We start from the raw sequence: 22,299 nt of genomic DNA, 5'->3' as shown, positions 1-22,299 counted from the left end.
GCACAGGACACTGTTCAAGGATGGTGACTCGTGGCGAGCATCTAAGGTATTGCAGTTGATCCACGTTGATGTATGTGGTCCAATGAATACTACTTCTGTTACAGGGTGCAAGTATTTCTTACTTTTTGTTGATGATTACAGTCGTAAGATGTGGGTGTACTTTCTTAGACAAAAATCAGATGTGTTTCCTATATTTCAGAAATTTAAAGCCTTGGTAAAACAAGAGTTTGGTTGTTCTATTATTACTCTTAGGTCTAATAATGGGGGGGAGTTTTGTTCTACTGCTTTCTCCACTTTCTATGATACACATGGCATAAAACGTCAATTAACCGCACCATACACCCCTCAGCAAAATGGCGTTGTAGAACGTCATAACCACACCATTACAGAAATGGCTAGGTCTATGCTGGAACACAAAAATGTTCCTAAGAAGTATTGGGCAGAAGCAATGTTTACTGCAGTCTATCTCCTTAATAGGTCTCCCACTCATGTTGTTAAAGGGAAGACTCCTAAGGAAGCCTGGACTGGTTGCAAACCCAAGATTAGCCATCTAAAAGTTTTTGGCTCTCTTGCATATGTTTGGATTCCAAATGCCAAGCGCTCTAAGTTGGATTCCAAGAGTTAGAAGCTTATGTTTACATGATACAGTGACAACCATAAGGCCTACCGACTGATTGATGTAGACACTAATTGTCTCATCTTCAGTTGCAATGTTGTCTTTGATGAAGATCGAGGACCTTTTCAGCTTTCCTCCTCTGAACAAAATTTTGAGGATCCGCCTTTGAAGGCTTCTGATTTAGATGTCCATCTTCCATTTGGTTCACTTGATGGAAGGGATGATGCAGATTTTGTATTTGATGATGCACTACCTAAATTTCCTCCGGATGATGCTAATCTTCCACCTGTTGCAGATCCTCTTCCATCTCCAGTTCCAGTTATTCCTCCTCCATCTAATGTTGGCACATATTCTCTCTGGCCTAAGTGGTGGGCTAAGACAATCAGTGATCTTCGCCCTAATGAGCTCATTGAGGGTAGATCTTCCAGAAATAAGGGCAAGCAGCAAAATACAGTTAACTTTGCTCTCATGGCCAACATTCATAGTATTTATGAGCCTCAGACCTATACCGAAACAAAAGGGATTCCAGAGTGGGAACAGGCAATGGACGCAAAATACCAGAGCCTCCTGAAGAACAACACCTGGGTTCTCTCTGATCTTCCTCCAGGGAAGAAACCCATTAGCTGCAAATGGGTCTATAAGGTCAAGTGTCGTGCAGACGATACCTTAGATAAATACAAGGCCAGATTAGTTGCTTGAGGATTCACACAGTGAGAGGGCATTGATTATGAGACATTTGCTCCTACTACCAAGATGAGTACTATTCGTCTTCTTCTCGCTATTGCAGCTCAGTTTGGATGGAAAGTCCATCAAATGGATGTTAAGAGTGCCTTCCTCAACAGTGAGTTGCAAGAAGAAGTCTACATGACGCAGCCTCATGGTTTCAAGGTTGCCGGCAAAGAACATCAAGTATGAAGACTTGTTAAAGCACTCTATGGACTTAAATAGGCTCCTCGAGCATGGTACATTAAGATTTATCAGTATTTGGTTGCTCATGGTTTTTAGTGTTGCCCTTCTGACAGTAATTTGTATATCAAACCCTCTGGTGATGATATTCTCTTTCTTGTTGTCTATGTGGATGACTTGATCATTACTGGCAGTTCAACACATTTGATCGTAGAAATCAAATAGGATTTGTGCAAGGATTTTGATATGACAGATTTGGGGCTTCTCCATTATTGTTTGGGTGTTGATGTTTGGCAAACTAATGGTAGCAATTTTATTTCTCAGTTTAAGTATGCCAGGAACTTGCTTGACAGGTTTTGAATGCAAGATTGCAAACCTGCTTCCACACCTATGGAGAGTGGCTTGAAGTTGTCAACCAAGTCTGATTCTCCTCCTGTAGATGAAACACAATTCAGGCAACTAGTGGGCAGTCACATCTATCTTACTGCTACTAGACCTGATCTTAGTTTTGTAGTGAGCTACATTTCACGCTTCATGACAGCTCCCAAGGCTGATCATTGGGTAGCAGTGAAGTGCATGTTGCCTTATGTGAAAGGCCCCTCTGATTATGGACTTCTTTACACTAGGAGTCATGATCCTAGATTCAGTGGATTCATAGATTCAGATTGGACACGTTTGGTTGATGACAGGAAGTCAACCTTTGGATATGTGTTTAGTTTGGGATCCAATACGGTCACTTGGACTAGTAAGAAGCACCTGGCAGTGGCTCTCTCCTCGACAGAAGTAGAATATCGGGGAGTAGTTAGGGCAGCTTGTGAGGGAGTTTGTCTTCGTCAGATGCTTGCGGATACGCAAATATCTCAAGTAGGTCTGACTCCCTTGTTCTCCGACAATTAGGGAGTTCTCAAACTTGTCAAGAATCCAGTCTTCCATGAAAGAACCAAACATGTAGAGCTTCATTGTCATTACAATCGACAGTTGGTTGAAGACGGATCCATTCAGTTGCTGTATGTTCCTACAGCGGAGCAGCCAGCAGATATTCTCACCAAGCCCCTCAATCCAGATAAGTTTGTAAAATTCAAGGGGTCTATTGGTGTAGTTGATAGATTGAGCATTAAGGGAGGGTATTAGAATAATACTTTATTATTTATTTAATGCTCAATTATGTAATATTATGTAAATATTTCTAATAAGATCTTTCTGATCTTATTCGCAGTTTCTTTTTAGAAACTTGTTGTTTTGTACATTTTGTAAATCTTTTTATTGAGCGCTTTGCTCATTGTTATTCAATTCAATCATTTTTAAAAATTATGTGTTTACATAATACTTGTTTATACTCCAGCATTTTTATTTGATTTATTTTTTATGGCTGATCTGCCTAACAAAAGAGATATATCATGGTACTAAAAGCAGCCATGGTGATTTTTGTTGTGCTCGTCTGCACAGCCTTAGGTTCAGTCGAGTACTTCTGTAATCAGGGAAATTTGTCTTTTTCGTTGTTATTCCTGAGTATTATCCAAAATGCAAAAGCTCTTTATGAACTCCAAAAATAACAGCCCTAAGGGTTTCATTCTTTAGGCTAGCCTAGAGGTAATTTATCCCTGTTTTTAATATATTAACCTTTTATCCTGGAAAAACGATCCAAATCTGATTTGTTAGAATAGAAACAAATCTTGCTGGAATCTGCTGGAAAAAGTAACTTGTGTATGCCAACACTTATCCACCTCTGTATGCACCCAACATGTGGACACAGTTTTAGCCTTTCAGTGTCCAACTCTCGTTTTCTTTAAATTTACAGGTGAAGATCCCAAGTTTATACAGTTTGCAATTTAGTATTAATTTTTATTTTAAATATTCAACATACATGTACATTAAGGAGCCCAGATATTAGGCATTGACAAATATAGGATATCAATAACCTTTTTGAATAAAAACAAAGACACAGATCTTAAATATCTACATTTATCAAAAGGTATGTATCTAGGCACTACACCTCGATTACCATATGTATCTCTACTGCAATTCCTCTAGACATTTGATTTTCCCCATGTAGTGAAATGACTCAAGGCTCTGCATGAATCAATAATAAATATAGACTAGTGAAAATGATAAGCTACCCAAACTGGAGAAAACATTTTCCATTGTTTTCTGTTTTAAATTTCTCTAATTAGCATGAATAAACTCTTGACTAGACCAAGAATCAGAAGAGCTTTCTTCAACCCCGTTGCCACAATAGTTGCCAAACAAGAAGTAATTTGATTACCCTCCCAGATATCCCTTCAACTATTCTTTCCTGTAAGAAAGGGATGCTTTGGTGGTTGAACCCTCTCAAACTCTACATCGCAAGAATTGTAATTTCAACAGCTATAAGATCTGAAATAAAGAGGTCCAGTCTGACTCCACATATCAGATCAGTTGGACAGGACAGGCAACAGAGATTTTGGTCAGATGCTAGTGTCAGCCCCATCAAATAATTTTTTATGAGACTCGATGTTATTGATACTGTTTCTTAGCAGAACCCTAAGCATGTCTTCAAGATAACTAATTTTTGTACACATGGGCATTTTTTCTCAACACCTCTTCTAGTCTCCTGCCCCTACTACCCTTCATGTTGGTTGAATGATAAAATGTTGGATTTTCTCATCAAATCTTTTGCTGAGATATGTGGCATCACTTGTTTCCAGGCTTGGTCTCCACCTTTGGTTTTTTAACAACTCCATATTTCCTTGAGGAGCTTTTCCTTGCATGATTATTTACACTCACAATTAGACCATGTGGTTTGGGTTTACCTGCTTTGACTTTAACTCCACTTACCATGTTAAAATTATTTTGACTTCTTTCTTACTTTCAGATCTCAAGATTCTCTTTAGCATACCCTATTAATTTTTAGTTGTAATTGGGTGTGTAATAAGATCTCATTGACCTATTTTGGTGACTACGATACTGTAACATGCTACACCCCTCACCCATAGATTGCATTGAGATACGTTATCACCAACATTGGCTCACATAATCCTCATTTGAGTCATTTATTAGTCCCTAAGTATATTTATTAATAACTAGGTCAGCCCCATAAAATAAAGAAATGATGTCTATACATAGAAGGCAGTGAGTAATTGTTTAGCGTCAAATTGCATGTTTTGCTCCTATTGTAAGACTTTTGGAGGTTGCACTCTCAAAGTGGCTGGCTTATGGTTATCAAATATCTTATCATATTTCCTCTTATGTTATTCATTTGTGCTAGGTAATTTCATTAAAAATCATCATGTCGAAGGGGTTGAGCTCATCGGTAAAATAATTGTGTTGTCATTGTGGAGATCCATGTTTGAATCCAAAAAGTGGCATCTAAGGTTAAATAAAGTTGTAAATGTCGATAAATAAGTTACTCGCATTGATGCTTGCAGGAAGAGCTTCGTCCCATTTGTGTGCTCCACTGGCTCAGGCCAGCCTAAAAATTCCCAACTTACCAAATAAAACTTAAAATCAGGACTGATACAGCATTTCAAGTTACCATATTGACCACCATAGAGTAACTACACACCAGAAAAAATCCTTTGCCGTAGCACCCAGACCCCTAGCAGAACAGGTTGATTGCAGCATTTCAAGTATATTTTAGTCACCACAGAATCACTACAAAACACTATTTGGTATTTTTCCTTTGGTGTGTTTTTCAGACCACACTCATGTTTACTTCATAAAAAGAAGAGATTGAGTATAGCATTCCAAGTTAAGATTTATCTGCCACAAACTATCTAGAAAAGTCAAAACAATTTAACATTGACCATTTGTAATGTCCCCTTTTTAGCAGTTGTCTGGTGATTTGTCATTAGCCCATTTTCTTGGGTCCTGAGGGCTAACCAGGACATTTTAGGGACCAATGTGGAATTTGGCCTGGGTGTTTTAAGTTTCGGGCCAAACAGAGTTTGATTTGACAGGGTTTTCAGGGACTTACTATTCAGTTTGGGCACAGTGCTGGGTAGTTTTTTTGATGTGATTTTGATCTAATTCATTTCGGTGCATTTATTCATTTGCTTGGATTGCAATTTTTATGAGGGAATTAATTATTCAGGCAAAAATCAAAAGTTTCTAAAGTTGAATTTAATTATTTAACTTGAGGGATTATTTAATGCTGAAGCTAATGTTAAAAAAGAAAAAAATTAAATGTACCCCTTCTTTTGGAGACATAAGGGGATAATAATATTTTATTCTATTCTACATTTATCCCACATTCGTGATGCATTAGGATTGGAGCCAAAGTGAAGTCATAAATGTCTGCATTTAATGCTGGAAAAAGCATCTTGGATATGGTGTTCTTGGAAATTGTGTATCTGAGATTCTGGAGAAAATCTAGAAATGCTCTTGGCTACTGGGGACGATAATCCTCATTGGTAACATCTCCTATGTTTGTGAAAGAACAAATTTTGGGGATCTGCAAATTTAAATCATAGTAAAGGGAAGAATGTTCAATGCATAGTCAAAACAGTTCTAAGTTTTCAGGAAGAGAAGCACAGGGTTAGTGGATTGGTAAGAGACAACTTGTGACACCATGCTCGAAATTCATATCCACTGATTGTGACAAATGTTGGAAAGATATTTAGATACAGTAGAATATACCAGAAAAAGATTTACCTTAGACTTCTTCAACTTATATTTGTTCTCAGCACACCAAGCTAAAGCAGGAGCACAGTCCCCATTCTGCAAGGATTCAACCACCTTCTTTGCATCCATAAAAACATCAATATCAACAAGATCCTGCAAAACCAACATCCAAGATGGTCAAAATCCCTATATAGTATAATATAATACGCAAAACCACACAAGTGTATAGATCTTAGTGCATATCATAATCTATCAATATCCTCACTTTTGCAAACCTAATAATAGAAAATGCATCAAGAAAGAGACGAACAATGGTTCTCTATGACTGCTCAAGATTAGCAGCTTTTAGTTGTTGCAGCAGAACTAAATAAAATGATTGATGATGATGCTATGACCTATGTACTTCCAAAATCTTTTAGTTGGCAGCAAAGGGATTTAGCAAACGAGATGTAACTGTGTCATAACAAAAAAAAAGGTAAAAGATATTGGAGCAGCTGATGTTTACAAGAATGATGTTTGATTGGAATAAGAAAATGCTTGGAACTCAAATCCTAGCTACAAAAAAATTCAATGGATATCATTAGGGTGTATGAGTAAGTTGAATCCAAGGTAAAAGGTTTCTACTGCATCAGATATATCCTGCATAGGTTACAACTGACCCTCAACCTCAAATTAAGCTAGTGCAGGCATTAACTGCCAAACTTGTGTATCATAATCTATCAACATCCTCACTTTTGCAAACCTAACAATAGAAAATGCATTGAGAATAGCAGCTTTTAGTTGTTGCAGTCGTTCTAAATAAAATGATTGATGATGATGCTGTGACCTATGTACTTTCAAAATCTTTTAGTTGGCAGCAAAGGGATTTAGCAAGCTCGATGTGACTGTATCATAACAAAAAAATGGTAAAATATGTTCTAGCAGCTGATGTCTGATTGAAATAAGAAAATGCTTTGAACTCAAATCCTAGCAACAAAAAATTCAATGCATATCATTAGGGTGTATGAATCAGTTGAATCCAAGGTAAAAGGCTTCTATTGCATCAGATATATACTGCATAAGGTACAACTGAACCTTAACCTAGAATTAAGCTAGTGCAGGCCTTAACTCCCAAACTTGTGTATGTTCAACATTCCCAGCAGACAAATTTTTATTATATCTCAAAAAACTTCATTCTAAACTCTTTTTCAAAAGATAAGGGATAGTTTCCAAAGATATCTAAACTCTTTTTCAAAAGATAGAGGGATAGTTTGACTTTTGAAGGTAGAATGTAAATCATGAAAAGAACTTCTTTCTTCTTGTAATATAGGATTTTCTACTTCGACAAATTGAAGGTTTAACCTGGTTGGCAGTTTTACCCCTAAAATTTTGTGCAGATTTGTTCAAGTTACTGGCAGGGTAAGTGTATCATGACCAAAGACACTCAAGAAATGGTTAATAAACCCAAAAATATACCAAACCCAATATATAGAAAGGATTAATTATACTGTCTAAGCCCCATTTTTGGTTATTTTGGGAAATTTTGAAAGATCCCTGATGGATCCCCTTGCTGATCAGGCAGATTTCTGATTTATAATATCCAGATTATTCCCTACGCACTGGGGATGTGCTTACATCCAATAATGGCGCCAACTAAAGCGTAGATGATGAACACAAACCAAGAACACCAGCTATGGCTGAATGAAAGTCTTCACCACTTCTAGCGTATAGTGTACCTGCTGTAATGGTGGCATCAAGCTGAAACAATCATGCCCCAGCTAGGAAATTCAACCGCCCTACTGAAACCCTCACCAAGCAATTTGAATCTCCACAAGGAATAGTGCATACACTCTGACCAATAATGCCAATGCCAAAAGAATCCACTGCCAATCAATAGCTGAGGGCTACGTCCCAGCCAGTACCAATCATGGGGTTTGCGTCCCAGATTGAAGAATTGCTCTACCAGAGCAATATCGCACCAAACAAGTTTTCAATATGTAAAAGATAATGAGAAATTAGGTTTCCTTCTCCTTATATCTCTTTCCTTCCAAATCGAACCCTAAAGATACATGAAAAGTGTGCTTTAATATAAAGTCATATTTCCCAATATTGGGCGCCCAAGTATAGAGAAAACACCACTTTTTCAATATAAAATAAGGACCCTCGCAAGTGAAAATCATTTAGAAAAGTTCAAGACCTTTCCAACGAGCTATAACACATGGGCATACGAATCCAAATGAAGCAAAAAACCCCTTATTACTCCGAAATGGCTATAGACATAGCCTTATTTAAAATATTAAAACGCTAACTTAGGAAATATTTAAATATATTAAAAATATAACCGAAATAGCTACAGAAAGCTCGAAACACACCAAAAGCTTGAAACTGAACCTGTCACCTGTCTGTGACTGATGTCAGAAATCATGGATCAACTGGCAGTCTCATCCCTAAAATCTAGGGATGCTCCTAGAAACTAGGAAACACACCCAAATCTCCTGAAACTGAAACCAAGGAATGGTCTCATGGAACCCCAACCCTGGATGCTGTCACAACCTCCTAAAAAGTAGGAACTGCCTCCTAAAATGTAGGAACTGCCTCCTAAAACCAAGGAACTGCTCCAAACTGGTCTACTACTGCCAGAAACACCAAATCCAAACACTGAATATCCTGACCGAGTCTCTATCCACCATTGCCAACCTACAAGACTCCATAATAGGCTAACACACATGTCTCTGCTAGACAGAGCTAAAGAGGGGACATGACACATTTATAGAACTTTTTTCTTTCTTTCTTTCTTTCTTTCTTTCTTTCGTTTGTCTCCAATTTAAATTTTATAGAGCAGCCAGAGAATCATGATGTTAGTTTAAAATATATTACCTTACGACATAATAGCGAATCACAAAAAGGAAATTTTCAAAAAGACGCAACCTAACAAGCTTCAGAATACAAAAGATTTGTCACTTTGGACAAACTTCTTTCAAAATGAAACATATGAAAGGATAAGCAGCAGCCATCAAAAAATGTAGAAAATGTAGGGGAGAAAAAAAAAAGGTGACAAAAGATTGAGCAATAAATAAAGGAGCCAAAGGGAGAAAACATACAGACTGCGAGCCATCAGTAAAAGAAGCCCTAGAGGATAGCAAGAACTTAAGGAGCCTTCATTGATGCAAAGCATCTAGGTCAAAATGTGATTCTGCATCACCCAGAGACAATGGCCATTCAATTTTTTGTTTTTTCTCTAATTTCGTGTATTTTCAATTTTTGTCTCACTTGGAAGGTGCACAAAATCATCTAGCTACTTCAAACCTAGCACTACCATGGCTTGTTTCATCTAGACTTCCCATTAAATTATTGTGTACTACATACTTTGGAGTACAACTCGGAGACGTCTAAAATTAATTAAATTTAATTAATTTAAGTCTTTCCACATAAGTAATTAATTTAATTGTGTTGGTCCTATTCTTCTTAAAACTAATTAAATCAAATTTAATTAATTTTATCACTATAGCCTTTCATAATAAATTTTTCAAAAATTCACTATTCCATATTCCTCTAAAGTCACTTCAATCTCCATTGTTTCTTCTAAATCCTGATTTGTTAATTAATTTCAATTAATTAACTAATTCCATGATTCCTACAATCACCCTTCCTAATCCTATCATCTAGCCTAATTAACCATAGCCTAATTATGCTTATCATTTTCTCCAATTTTATATTCCTCTACTCATTATCTCTCCTCATGTCACATCCTCCTAACTTTCCCTGTTGCACTCTAATTCCTCATTAAACCATCTAATTTGTCCTTCTAATCACTTGCACATTCCTAATCACCTTGATTATGAATGGGTCAACTCTGTCATAAATGGCTTTCCCATCTCATCCTCCAACCTTAAATGCTACCCACTTTGGTCCTTTCAAAAAAATTCAAATTCTTTGAATCTGCCATGCCCCTCTTCCCAAGGACTTTTTAATTCCTTTTCTCATTTAGTCTTCCCACACAATCTTTTATTTTGGAATTTTTAATTCCTCCTCCCTTCCCCTAAGGAATTTTATATTCTTTTTCTCTTTCCAATGTACTTGGGGAACTCTTCCTCATGTACTTGTGGGGTGTGGAGACAAGAAATGTCTTTATAGCATATCTCTTGGATCTCACACCTTGTCTTCTCAATCCTCTCCCACTTTCTTTCAATCCTAGCCCTCCATTTTGGCCTCCTCCAAACTATAAATTGGAGTCTCCTCTCCTCGCAAATCATCCATCTTTCATGCAATCTTATGCTGTCCATGTGAGTTTTGAATAAATCCATCATACCATCATAATGCCCATCTGTTGCCTCGCACAATCCATCATTTAAATCCAATCCTAATCTTGTTGTGTAGCGGAGAGCAATCCACAATTCACCATCAAAGGAACAAATCAAGTCAAGTGGAGCATAGGGCGCACATCCACTTCATCAAGCTGAATTGAAGGAAGAAGCAAGAATCTAGGTATAATGGCTTGTTTGTGCATTTGAATGCTTTTTCTTGTGTTTTATGTATGACTTGTGCACTAACCATTAGCTTAGGTTTTTAACCTCTTCACAACTCACTCCATCATAAAATGGCAAACCTAGGGCAGCAACTGAACTTGATGTCGAGCTTGAGTGCACCACGCCACTGCCAGAGATTTGAAGTTCTAGTTGGAAAATGAAAAGGCATCCTTTAGAAGTTTCAGCTTTACCACTAGGCATGATAGCTTGGCCTGCTGATAGACCCATTCTGTTGGTGTAAATAAATATCCATCATGGATATTATTACACTTTACTTAAGTTAACTTAGGATAATGCATCTCTTCGTAGTTTGGATATGAGGCACTTAGGGAAGTGTGCACATAAGGATATAGCTTGTAGGAGAAATTCCACCTTTTGTGGTCTTATCTTGCTGTTACACTCCACATTCGGTGGGTCATCCACCTCTTGTGGAATATTATATTATTTCTCCTACCTACCCCTAGTATTTCTTACCTACCCTTGTTTCTCATTGAGCCACATGTCATGATTGTGTGCTCACATATCCATATGGCCTTGCCTATATAAGCAAGCTCATATTCATTGTATTGGTTAATCCAGTTGATCGTTTGCATATTGATGAGAATACAGTTTGTTCTTGTCATTCTTTTGTCTCTCCTTATACTTTTCATTGTGCCCTTGATCTTGGCAAATTCTCACATGGTATCAGAGCTATTGGGGCTTCATTGATTGGTTTTGGGAGACATCTTGGAAGGCTTCTATTTTCGGATCTGAGGTACTGCGCGTTTTGGAGGCATCCTAGAGCGTTTTCGACCTCACCATTGCGTCCGGGAGGCCGTTTCCATAAAAATCGAGTATAAACTCAACCTATTTTGGTGAAAGTCAAATTTTGGGTGTTGGAGGAATTTTTTGCCCAATTCGGGCGGTACGGCTTTGTTGTAGGTTGTGTCGCCGCCGTGTAGAGCACGATCCCCGCTGTCCACCGCGAGCCTGCCACAACCTCCGGTCTCCGCTCCTCAACTCCACCGGCCTCCGCTTCACGCTCGCCCCACCGGCCCCTCTGGCAGCAACCCTGCCGCCCTCTGGCAGCAACCTGTTGTGACGTTTTCACACATCGCCCCATTGCAAATGGGGACCCTTGCTTTTTGCTTTTTAGGGTTTGTTTTTTTAGGTCTTTTAGGGTTTTGTTAGTTAGCCTTTGCAATTTTGAGTGTTGTCGGGGAGATCAATAGGATAGCAAGTCCTGCTGGAGTAAAGTCCTGATCCTGAAATTTGGCTAAGTCTGGAATGTCCTGATCCTGAAAATTTGGCTAAGTCTGGAATGTCCTGATCCTGAAATTTGACTAAGTCTGGAAACTGAAAAACCTCAAAAAACTAGATTTTGCAATATAACTCCTGGAGGTCTGAAACCACTCTCAAACATCCTAAAAGTATATATGGAATATAACTTAAAGTATAGGAAATGTCACTTATACTTAAATGTTATATTCCATGAAAATTGTCCTGATAGAGAGTTCGAAAAGTCAAATTTCGCTCCTGACCTTCACTGAGGATCCAGAGCAAAAAGCGCTCCTGTCCCTCTCCAAGGGTCCAAGGCGAATCGCTCATGTCCCTCACCAAGGTTCCAAAGCGAAAAAGCTTAGTGGAGTCATTCCTGACCTTGTTTGGACAAATTGAGACATCAAAGGCATGAAGGAGGACGCAATCAACCCATTGAAGATAGTTTTGAAAGTTAACAAGGCATAAATGAGCTCATAAAGGCCAGGGCGCTCTTGTCCCTCTCCAAGGGACCAGAGCGATTTTCCCTCAAGACAAGTTTTTGGCAAAAGGAAGGCAAGTTTCGCGTTTGAGGTGGGTGAAGGAAGATGCAATCGATCCATTGAAGATAATTTTCGAAGCTAGCAAAACACAAGTGAGCTTATAAATGCAAAATTGCTCCTGTCCCTCTCCCAGGGACCAAGGCGAAAAACACATTAGCTAACCTTCCTCTCCAAATTCGGACGAATCCAAGTCAAGATGCAAGGTCAAAATGATGTTTAAAAGGTTTCACGGAGGAATGAAGTAACAAAGGCCATCAAGTTGATGAAAAATGGCTAGGGCGCTCCTGTCCCTCTCCAAGGGACCAGAGTGAAATGTTCAACATGCCTAATAGCCTAACGATTGAAATACCATTTCTCATTTTCACGACTTAAGATAAAATGGAGAAAGCATGTTTTGTGCCTTAAAGGTAATTCAAGGACGATGAGATCAAGAATTTGCACAAACAACTAAATGGCGCTCCTGTCCTTCACTCAAGGACCAGGGCGAAAATCTTGGGAAAGCACGTTTTTGCCTTGAAGAAGCGGGTTGAACATGCATAGAAGAGATGAACGAAGGTCATTGCTTACCTCCAAACTTGATTTGGCGATCTAAAGGACAAAGACCAAGGACAAAAGATGAAATCGCTCCTGTCCCTCACCAAGGGACCAGGGCGAAAATGCTTTAAAGTGCACTCATTTCAAAGATCGAATAAATTGAACTCAAAATTCTAAGTAAAAATGCCATCTTGGACGTCAAAAATGAGGTCTTGGACGTAAAAAACAAGAAGTGTGAAGTCCAAAAGGTATAGGCGCTCCTGTCCCTCTCCAAGGGACCAGAGCGATCTTGTTGATATCTATTATTTTCCCATACTTGGGCGCCAATATCCTTCAAAATTGCATTAAATGCCAAATTCAATAAAACCTTGAAATATTTTGAAATTAAATTGACATTTAATGATGGCGCATGGCATTTAATAATTAATTTTGAGCCTTAAAATCGAAATTTTTAATTATAAAGGCATTTGAAATTAATTATTATTAATTTAAAATCAAAAAAGAGGGCGCTTGGGGTATTATCTATTATTTTTTGCAAAGTCGGCCTCTTTAATTTTATTAATTTTATCTATTTTGAGGCCTATTTCACCAAGTCGGCCCATGGGAAATGAAATGGTGAACGCTCTATATATTTGGGGTGTGTTTTTCATTATTCAAATCATTCACTCATCATTTCAAATGCGATTTGGAAGGGCAAAGAAGAAGTGCGAAATCTAGCTGGAGTGGAGCAAATTTCTACTAAGTGTGGAGACTAAGGAGGGCAAAATTCATATTGAAGACTATTGAAGAAGCAAATTTCTTGCTAGATTGGAGGATAATTTCCAGATTTTTGAAGACGATTCAAGGCGAATTTCCAGATTTTTGAAGAGGAAGATGGAGTTCTTTTCCAAGCTAAAGGGGGCGCATTTTGCTAAAGGGAGTCTTAATCTACATTTTGCCTAGCGAATTCTCCTATTTTTGCATCATTTTTTAGAATTAATTCCCAAGTGGAGCTATGGCGTAATCACCTTGGCACCATTTTTTAAGATTTAAATTTTGCTTTGAAAATCCTAAAATTAGGAAATGATAACTCAAGATTTATCATGAAGTTTCCTAAATTAAAATCTTGAATCTTTCTTTTAAAGTTTAATTTTTAGATTTCAAGATATATTACTAATTTTGAAATGTTGTGTAGGTATCAAGATGGCGACTCCAAAGCCCGGAGGATCTACAAGTCGGCAGGTTCTCATCAAGGACGATCAAGCAAGGACAAGGGCAACCTCCTCCAGCCTAGCATCGACAAGGACGGCCTTCTTTGGACTAACGTCATCAAGGGCGGCTTCTCCAATCCAGTATTCCAAGGCGAGGTACATCAATCATCCTGCACATAAAGGACACAAGAAGTTAGAACAAGGGTTCATTGAAGAAGCAGATAGTTCCAGATAAATTAATTAAAGCTAGCTTCTCAACAACATCAAGTTGAATATTTACCAAGTTACAAGTGTCAGACGAGGTGGCATCCTAGTCATCACTTCTCCAGTCAGTGTGGTCCACCTCAGCATTTCCAGATTCAATGTACCTAACTCATGGAAGGTGGCACAAACTTCAATGTACCTACCCCGACTATTCATTGGTGGAATTTTCTAGAGAGGACATGTGTCCAAGCAATACAATTATTCCATTGGTCGAGCATTAAATGTTATGTAATGGTTGTAACAAACCCTAATTAGGGTTTTCATTATTGAATCTTGGCCATTGATCTCAAATTGATCATAGCCATCGAATTGTATTGAGGGCACTATATAAGCCCTGGCATTTCATTTGTAAAGGCAGTTAGAGAGTTAGAAGATAGTTGGAAGAGTTAGAATATAGTTGATAGAATAGCAATTAGAGTAGAGTAGAGTAGAGAGAGAAGGCAAAGATTGTTGCCAAGATGTTGTTGTAAAAGACTTGTAACTTCATTGAAGAAATGGTGAAATTTATGGGTTGATTCGACAATTTGCATGGTCTCTATACTTCTCATATTTGATTTCATGTTATTAGATGAGTGGAAGAAATGTGCTTGATTGATGGTGGAATTCGTATACCCATACTACTAGCAGTTTGTTGATTGCAGACTTGCCTTGTGTAGTCAACTGGAATCATTCAGCTTAAGCTTAACTTCAATTGTCGCTTCTTCATTGATATGCATCAACCTAATGGTGTCTATGCCTGCAGTGATGATTTGAACATCATAAAGCTTTCCTTTGAAGATCGCACTAACCTTGTGGAGATGGTCCTGGGATGTCAAAACAAGACTTAGTTAGAATTTCATCAAAGATCATTCATTGCTCTTACATTCTTAGTGTTAGGATTAGATCTTCTCCTCGCCCTCGTCTTTTTTCCTTTTTTCAAGTCCAAGCTAGTAAGATCCTGTGTTCCAGCAATATTCAAAGCAAATCAAAAGTTCAGGCATCAAATGTAAGTCCCCTTGTGATTCCAGCAAATCACATCATACCACAAAGAGCTTATCCACACGTAGAGACCCTACATCGAAGAACCTTGGAGTCATCCTGATTGATCCTTTTTCGCGATATCTTCAACAATCAGAGGCTTTATTCAAGAGAGGATAAGGTACCCTTAGGTATTTTATTCTGTGTTTGATTGTGTACAAAATACATGTCAACACAACCCTGCCGACCCTCCAACCCCGCTCCTCCCGCCTCGCCCTGCCGGCTCCGACGGCCCCACCTCCTGCCGGCCCTGACAGCCAACCTCCCGCCGGCCACGTCATTCGCCACATCTACTGCCACATCAGCGACACGGTTTTTTTTTGCCCAGTCATTTGTACCATCTTCTACGCCAGCAACGCCCAGTCAACCTGGTCCAAGGGTGCGACGGCCATTTCGATGGTCATACGATCATCAAATTTAACATAGTGTTTTGCTAACGTCAGCATCTTTTTGAAAATTTTAGACCCCTCTCCATTGACCAGTTTGGATTTTTGGGTCAAATTTGGAGGCTCATAACTTGCTCAATTTTGCTCCTTTTTGGGTGCAATCTTTTTTTATTTGGGCTAATTTTTCATGCTCTTCGCAGTGGTGTGGTTATTTTCTGATTTTGGTGCACAGGTTTTTGAGAATTTTTGGATTCTCTCAGTTGTACCTGTCTAGTCCTTGATTTTGCAACTTCAAAGGCTTCGTTTGGGCTCATACGACCTCCTTTTCAGGTGTCGTTTTGTTTTTAAAATGCATAATTTTTCATCTACTTTCATAATCTATGATCAGTTTTCAAAGATTTTGAGTGGATATTGTACTTTCAGATATTGGTCTTTTTTGGCCTATTTGGTACTTGTAATTTGCTTGGATCTTAGTTTAGATCTCTTGCATTATCTATTTGAGACTCCTTTGGCCTCATAGAGGCGGTTGTAAAGTTGAAATCAGAAGTCCACTTTGCCATTTTTTTCAAGTGGCCCATTGTACACGCACTAAGTATAAAGTGTCAAATTATCATTTTTTTGGGGGGGGGGGTTCTTTGATTGGGTGAATTTGGGGGGGTGTCTTGTGTGATTGTGCCTCTCTTTCCTTGTGCTCTTTCATTTTTGTTGCAATGAATCCTCATAAATTTCCACCTTTAACTCCACATAATTATGCATCTTGGAAAATTAAAGAATGGAGCAAATAAATGGAAAAAGGTCTCATGCATTACATAGATGGAAAAATAGCAGCACCACCAGATCCTAAAACTAATCCTAATGCTTAGTTAGAATGGCTCACTAAAAATTGCATGGCTCTTGGAACTTTGCGTATGTATCAGATGCCCTCATTTTTCACATTGAGAAGTGCTCTACAATCAAAGAGGTTTGGGATATATTTCAGAAATTGTATGGTCAAGTTGATGAAATCAGAGGTTACAAGATTGACAATGAGCTCACCAGCTTGGATCCCAAGAATTTTGATACAATCCAAGATTATGTCACCAAAGCAAATGAGCTAAGAGCAAAGCTTAAGGATTGTGGAATTGACAAAAAGGATGCTTAGTTGATATTCAACTTGTTGGACAAGCTTGCACCAGAACATGCAGCATTTGTTTCTAGCTTCCAAACTCATCGTTTGACAGTGGGGAGTTCCTACACTATGCCTTCATTTGATGCTTTCACAGAAATGTTGATGTTGGAACAATCTAAGTTGTTGAACATGGGGCTTCTCAAGTCTTCAAAGTCCAAGGCTTTGGTGGCTAATCAAGCGAATCAAGGAGGTCAAGGCAAAGATTCCAACAAGAAGAAGAAGCAATCTAAGTCAAAGCCACAACAGGAAAAAGGGCAATCACCCTCTCCATCACAAGGAGATTTTTCATCCTCTTCCAAAAAGGATAAACCAACTTGTGCATATTGCAAAAAGTATGGTCATGATGAGCATTGATGCCACACCAAGCAAGTTGATGAGTTGACAAATCTTCTTAAGAAAAATAACATCAACTTGCCATCCGCCTACACAAAGAAGGATTCATCTCCTTCCTCTTCCTCACAGTCTAAGGGAAAAGGGCAAGCGTTTGTGGCTACAACAAGTTCTTCACAGCAGTGGATACTTGACTCAGGTGCCTCTTATCACATGGGTTCTACAAAGGAGCAGTTTTCTTCATTGGAGCCATCAAAGGTACCTCACATTTACATTGTGATAGCCCGACCAAATATGTAATAAATTTTAATATACAAATTCTAATTAAAGTTTAAATAGTGACAAATGACTATTATTAATATCCAATGTTAACGTAAATATTATTTCTCTTATCGCGCGGAATCAGGCATACGATATCAATATCGAAAGCACGATTTCTAAGTTCAAAAAGAATGTAACAATATCGCATCCACGGAAATGGTTAGGGTTTTCTTCGTTTTCGTCGCCCAAGAGGAAAGGAGTTGAACAAATCGACGGGACTCCTCCATGGCACCGAATCCCTACAATCGTAACCCTACACGCAACCGTTTAGATGTATATTTACACCCTGGACTGCGAATGAAGAAGAGGAAGGAAAGCACGGGCGAATCACGCGGAAGTGACAAAAGATAATTGCGGGAAATCTGAGGGTATGCAGCGACAGTAAAAGGGTCATCGAGAACCAAGGTAAGTATTTCACGCCCTTCTGCGATTATCATACAAATTCGAACATACTGCAAGGTATTTACATTTGTTAAGCATTAGGCGAAAATGCATCTTAATACATTCACGCGAATTAAACTTAAAGGCAACTTTAATGAATTACAATTCACTATGCGATTTTGGATTATTTAAATGGGCTAAAATATATATTGCATCTTCAATATATTGTAATACACATACAATTTAATTATAATTCATATAGTCTAAATAATAATAATACATATATATATATATATATATTCCAACACGAGAAGCATCTATTATGAATGAAATTAAGTTTGTCTAAAATGGCTAAATGAATATAAATTTAATTAAGGAATTAATGACTATGGGTCAATATACCCAGGATTGAGGAAGCTGAATAAATTCATCACTATAAAGAATTAATCTCCTATATTTTCAAAATACACCAAATATCGGAATTAATGTGTAATACAAGCAAATATAAAATAAATGAATACTCACACAACGTTAATGTACAATGGTTAGACAATTAATTTAAAGATACAATAAAGCTAATTACTCACGAAGTGCATGTTAAGTTAAACATCAAAATACTATAGCAAACTCTAAATTCAATCCAAAAATCAACAACCGAATCCGTATTCTTCCAAATCCCCAAGGGAGATGGGCTGCTAGGGAGAGGCAGAGTAAATCCAGTCAAGGGGTGCCCTAAGGGTGAAGACTCCTCCTAAGTCTGGGTTGCGAGCCCTAAGGACGAGAGGATTGAGTCAAGTAATCTGGGACCTAAGAGAGAACTGGTGTCGAGCTCCCTAGGTAAGCAAGAACATCTTCTGGGAAAAGGGACGGAATAGTTGACGAACAGGGATTGATCCTTAGAGTTGTTATTAATTTAGATTGAATTCACTTAAAAATGAGATTATAACTTGTTTATTAATTGCTTATGCACAGATCCTAATTAGGGGACATTACATACATAGGCGATGATACACAAGTTGAGGTTGAAGGGAAAGGTTCAGTTGACATGGATGATGGAACATTTGAGAATGTTCTCTATGTTCCTAACTTGTCTACCAATCTTCTTTCTATCTACCAAATCACTCACTATGGGAATGGGAAAAAGGTTGAGTTTACACCTGATTCAGTTGTGGTAAAGGAACTTGATAATGATGTCTTGGTAGCAGAGTTTACACCTGATTCAGTTGTGGTAAAGGAACTTGATAATGATGTCTTGGTAGCAGTGGGACAAGTCAATGACAACTCAAGGCTTTATTCATTCTCCCACTTTGTGCCAAGTTCTCCTTCTAGGGCCTTGCTTACTCATTCAAATTCAGAAAGTAAGATATGGCATGAGCGGTTTGGTCACATCAACTACCGCTATCTTCAGCAGCTCAGCACTAAAGACATGGTCACAGGTCTACCTCGAATTAGTTTTCAGAGGGTGTATGTTCAGGATGTTCCATGGGCAAGCATCCCGAGGAGAAGTTTGATAAGGGGAAAGCTTGGAGAGCTTTGGAAGTTCTTCAACTTGTTCACAGCGATGTAGCAGGTCCATTTCCATCACCTTCATTTAGTAAGGCCCGCTATGTTCTCACCTTCATTGATGACTACTCCCGCTTCACTTGGGTCTACTTTCTTATTCATAAGAGTGAAGTATTTGACAGATTTCAAGACTTCAAGGCTCATGTGGAGAAACAATCCAGGAAAGTGGTCAAGATTCTTCGTACAGATAATGGAAGGGAATATGTGAACAAAAGACTTGAGGATTTTTGTACATTTGAGGGGATTGATCTTCAGCATTCTGTTGCTTACACTCCACAGCAGAACGGAGTTACAGAGCGCAAGAATAGAACTCTCAAAGAAATGGCTAGCTGTATGATACATGCACGTTCTCTTGATCCCGCCTTTTGGGAAGAGGCTATCAATTGTGCCACACACATCCAAAATCGGGTTCCTCACAAAGCTTTGCAAGGTATTACTCCTTTTCAGGCTTGGGCTGGTAGGAAACCGATTGTGAGACATTTTAGAGTCTTTGGGTGTCCAGCATGGGCTTGCATACCTCCGCAGAAACGCAAGGCATTGGAACCTCAGAGTAGGTCTTGCATATTTGTTGGATATCCTGAGGGTGTTAAGGCATATTGGTTGATGGATCCTGAGACACGTGAGGTGTTTATTGAGAGGAGTGTTCATTTTGAGGAAAGCTCTCCTAGCTTAGCCTCTCTATCTCCTCCACCTTCCTCCATTGTGGATAGTGATGCCAGTGATTCAGATGATGAGACTCCTTCAACTCCGACTCGCAGGGTTACACCTCCGCTGGGTCCACTTGCAGTTGAGGAGCCTCGTTCTCCACCTCCACCTCCACCTCGTTGGGTTGGACAAACACTTGAGTTAGCGGGTTCTCTTGTTAGGGATCCTTCAGATACACGAAGGACTCGATCACAGCATTAGGACCTTCCACATGCATTCATTGCTACCGCTTCCGATCCGCAGACATTCCGGGAAGCATCAGGGGTTCCTGAGTGGGACCAAGCTATGGAGGAAGAGTATAGTTCCTTGATGAGGAACAACACATGGGAGTTAGTCCCTCTCCCTAAGGGGAGAAAGATGGTTTGATGTAAGTGGATCTATCGGACCAAGTTTGCAGCGGATGGTAGTGTTGATAAGTATAAGGCTCGGCTTGTTGCGAAAGGTTTCTCTCAAGTTCCAGGTGTTGACTATACTAAGACCGACCTTTGCACCCGTAGCCAAGATGGACTCCATTCGCTTGACACTTGCTATTGCCGCAGCTCATGGTTGGGTTGTACATCAGATGGATGTGAAGAGTGTTTTTCTTCATGGGGATTTTGAGGAGGAGATTTATATGGAGCAACCACGGGGTTTCATCCAGGATTCGTCCTTGGTTTGCAAACTAAGGAAATCTCTCTATGGCCTTAAGCAGGCCCCCAGGGCTTGGTACGCCAAGATGGATTCTTTTCTTCTCTCAGCAAGGTTCACCAGGTGTCATTCCGATCCGAATGTCTACATTTTGCGACAGGATGACTCACACTTAGATACTTGTGCTCTATGTTGATGATTTGATCATTATAGGGAGCATCGCATCCATCATTAGCAATGTCAAATCTGCTTTGCATGACAGATTTGCTATGACTGACTTGGGTCTTTTGCACTACTTTCTCGGGATAGAGATTTCACAGTCATCTTCTGGGATCACTCTTTCGCGACCCAAGTATGCTCTTGATCTTCTTGCACGCTTTCATATGGTTGATTGTAAGCCTGCACCGAATCCCTTTCTTTCAAGAGTCAAGCTTGAGGCTCAATGTTCTTCTCCACCAATTGATGCCACATTGTATCATCAGCTTGTGGGTAGTCTCATTTACTTGACTCACACACGCCCTGATATTTCATTTACGGTTGGCATGGTTTCCCGCTTCATGCGGGAACCACATGAGCTTCATTGGAAAGCCGCCAAATGCATCCTTCATTACATCCAGGGTACACATCACTATGGGATTCACTATGCAGCAGGCACAGAACTTCGCTTGGTTGGTTACACAGACTCCAATTGGGCTGGTGATCTTGATGATCGTAAGTCTACTTCAGGTTACAACTTTCACCTTGGTTCAAGCCCCATTTGTTGGCAGAGCAAGAAGCAGCATGCTATTGCTCTCTCTTCGACTAAGGCTGAGTATCGAGGAGCTATTAACGTAGTGACTAAGACCATTTGGCTTCAGCAGATTCTCACAGAGTTTGGGTTCACCACTCCACGGCCGACAGTTCTACATTGCGACAATCAGAGTGCTATTGCAATCTCGAAGAACCCAGTCCAACATCAGCGGACCAAACACATCGAGATCCATAAGCACTATATCTGAGAGCTGATTCAGGACCAGGTCATTGATTTGCAGTATTGTCCTACGGTGGAGCAGGTTGCTGACATCTTTACCAAACCTTTCACCGAAAGTAAGTTCCAGTAGTTGCAAGCTCTCTTGGGGGTGCGGGATGTCTCATTAGAGGGGGTCATCAGACTTCTCCTTCCTCTCTTATGGGGGGGACTTTTTCCTCTTCGAGGTTTTGTCCTTCTTCTTTGAGAGTCTTTATTAAATTCATCTCTTTTTGGGGGGGGGAGTTTTTTCCCACTGGGTTTTCTCCCTTTCTCCGTTTGTAAGAGATTGTATTGCATAGTTTTGCTTGCATTTGCATATTGTACATGGGTACCTATCATGGCCTAGTAGTCGAGACCCATATTGCATTGTTGACTTGAG

The 22,299-nt window shown here is 39.2% G+C and overlaps 1 protein-coding gene across 3 annotated transcripts in view; it reads right to left on the bottom strand.

Annotated features, from left to right (window-relative positions):
- LOC131074121 (protein MAEA homolog) overlaps window positions 1-22,299 on the bottom strand; it is a 100,272-nt gene that overhangs the window by 48,832 nt on the left and 29,141 nt on the right. For all 3 annotated transcript variants that reach the window (XM_058010677.2, XM_058010679.2, XM_058010676.2), the window contains one exon: window positions 6,152-6,274. In XM_058010677.2, coding sequence (XP_057866660.2) covers window positions 6,152-6,274 — 123 coding nt within the window. The remainder of the gene's footprint in view (window positions 1-6,151; window positions 6,275-22,299) is intronic.

This window comes from Cryptomeria japonica, chromosome 4 (assembly GCF_030272615.1).
Source record: "Cryptomeria japonica chromosome 4, Sugi_1.0, whole genome shotgun sequence".
Lineage (NCBI taxonomy): Eukaryota > Viridiplantae > Streptophyta > Pinopsida > Cupressales > Cupressaceae > Cryptomeria > Cryptomeria japonica.
This window is presented reverse-complemented; position numbering and strand designations above follow the sequence as displayed.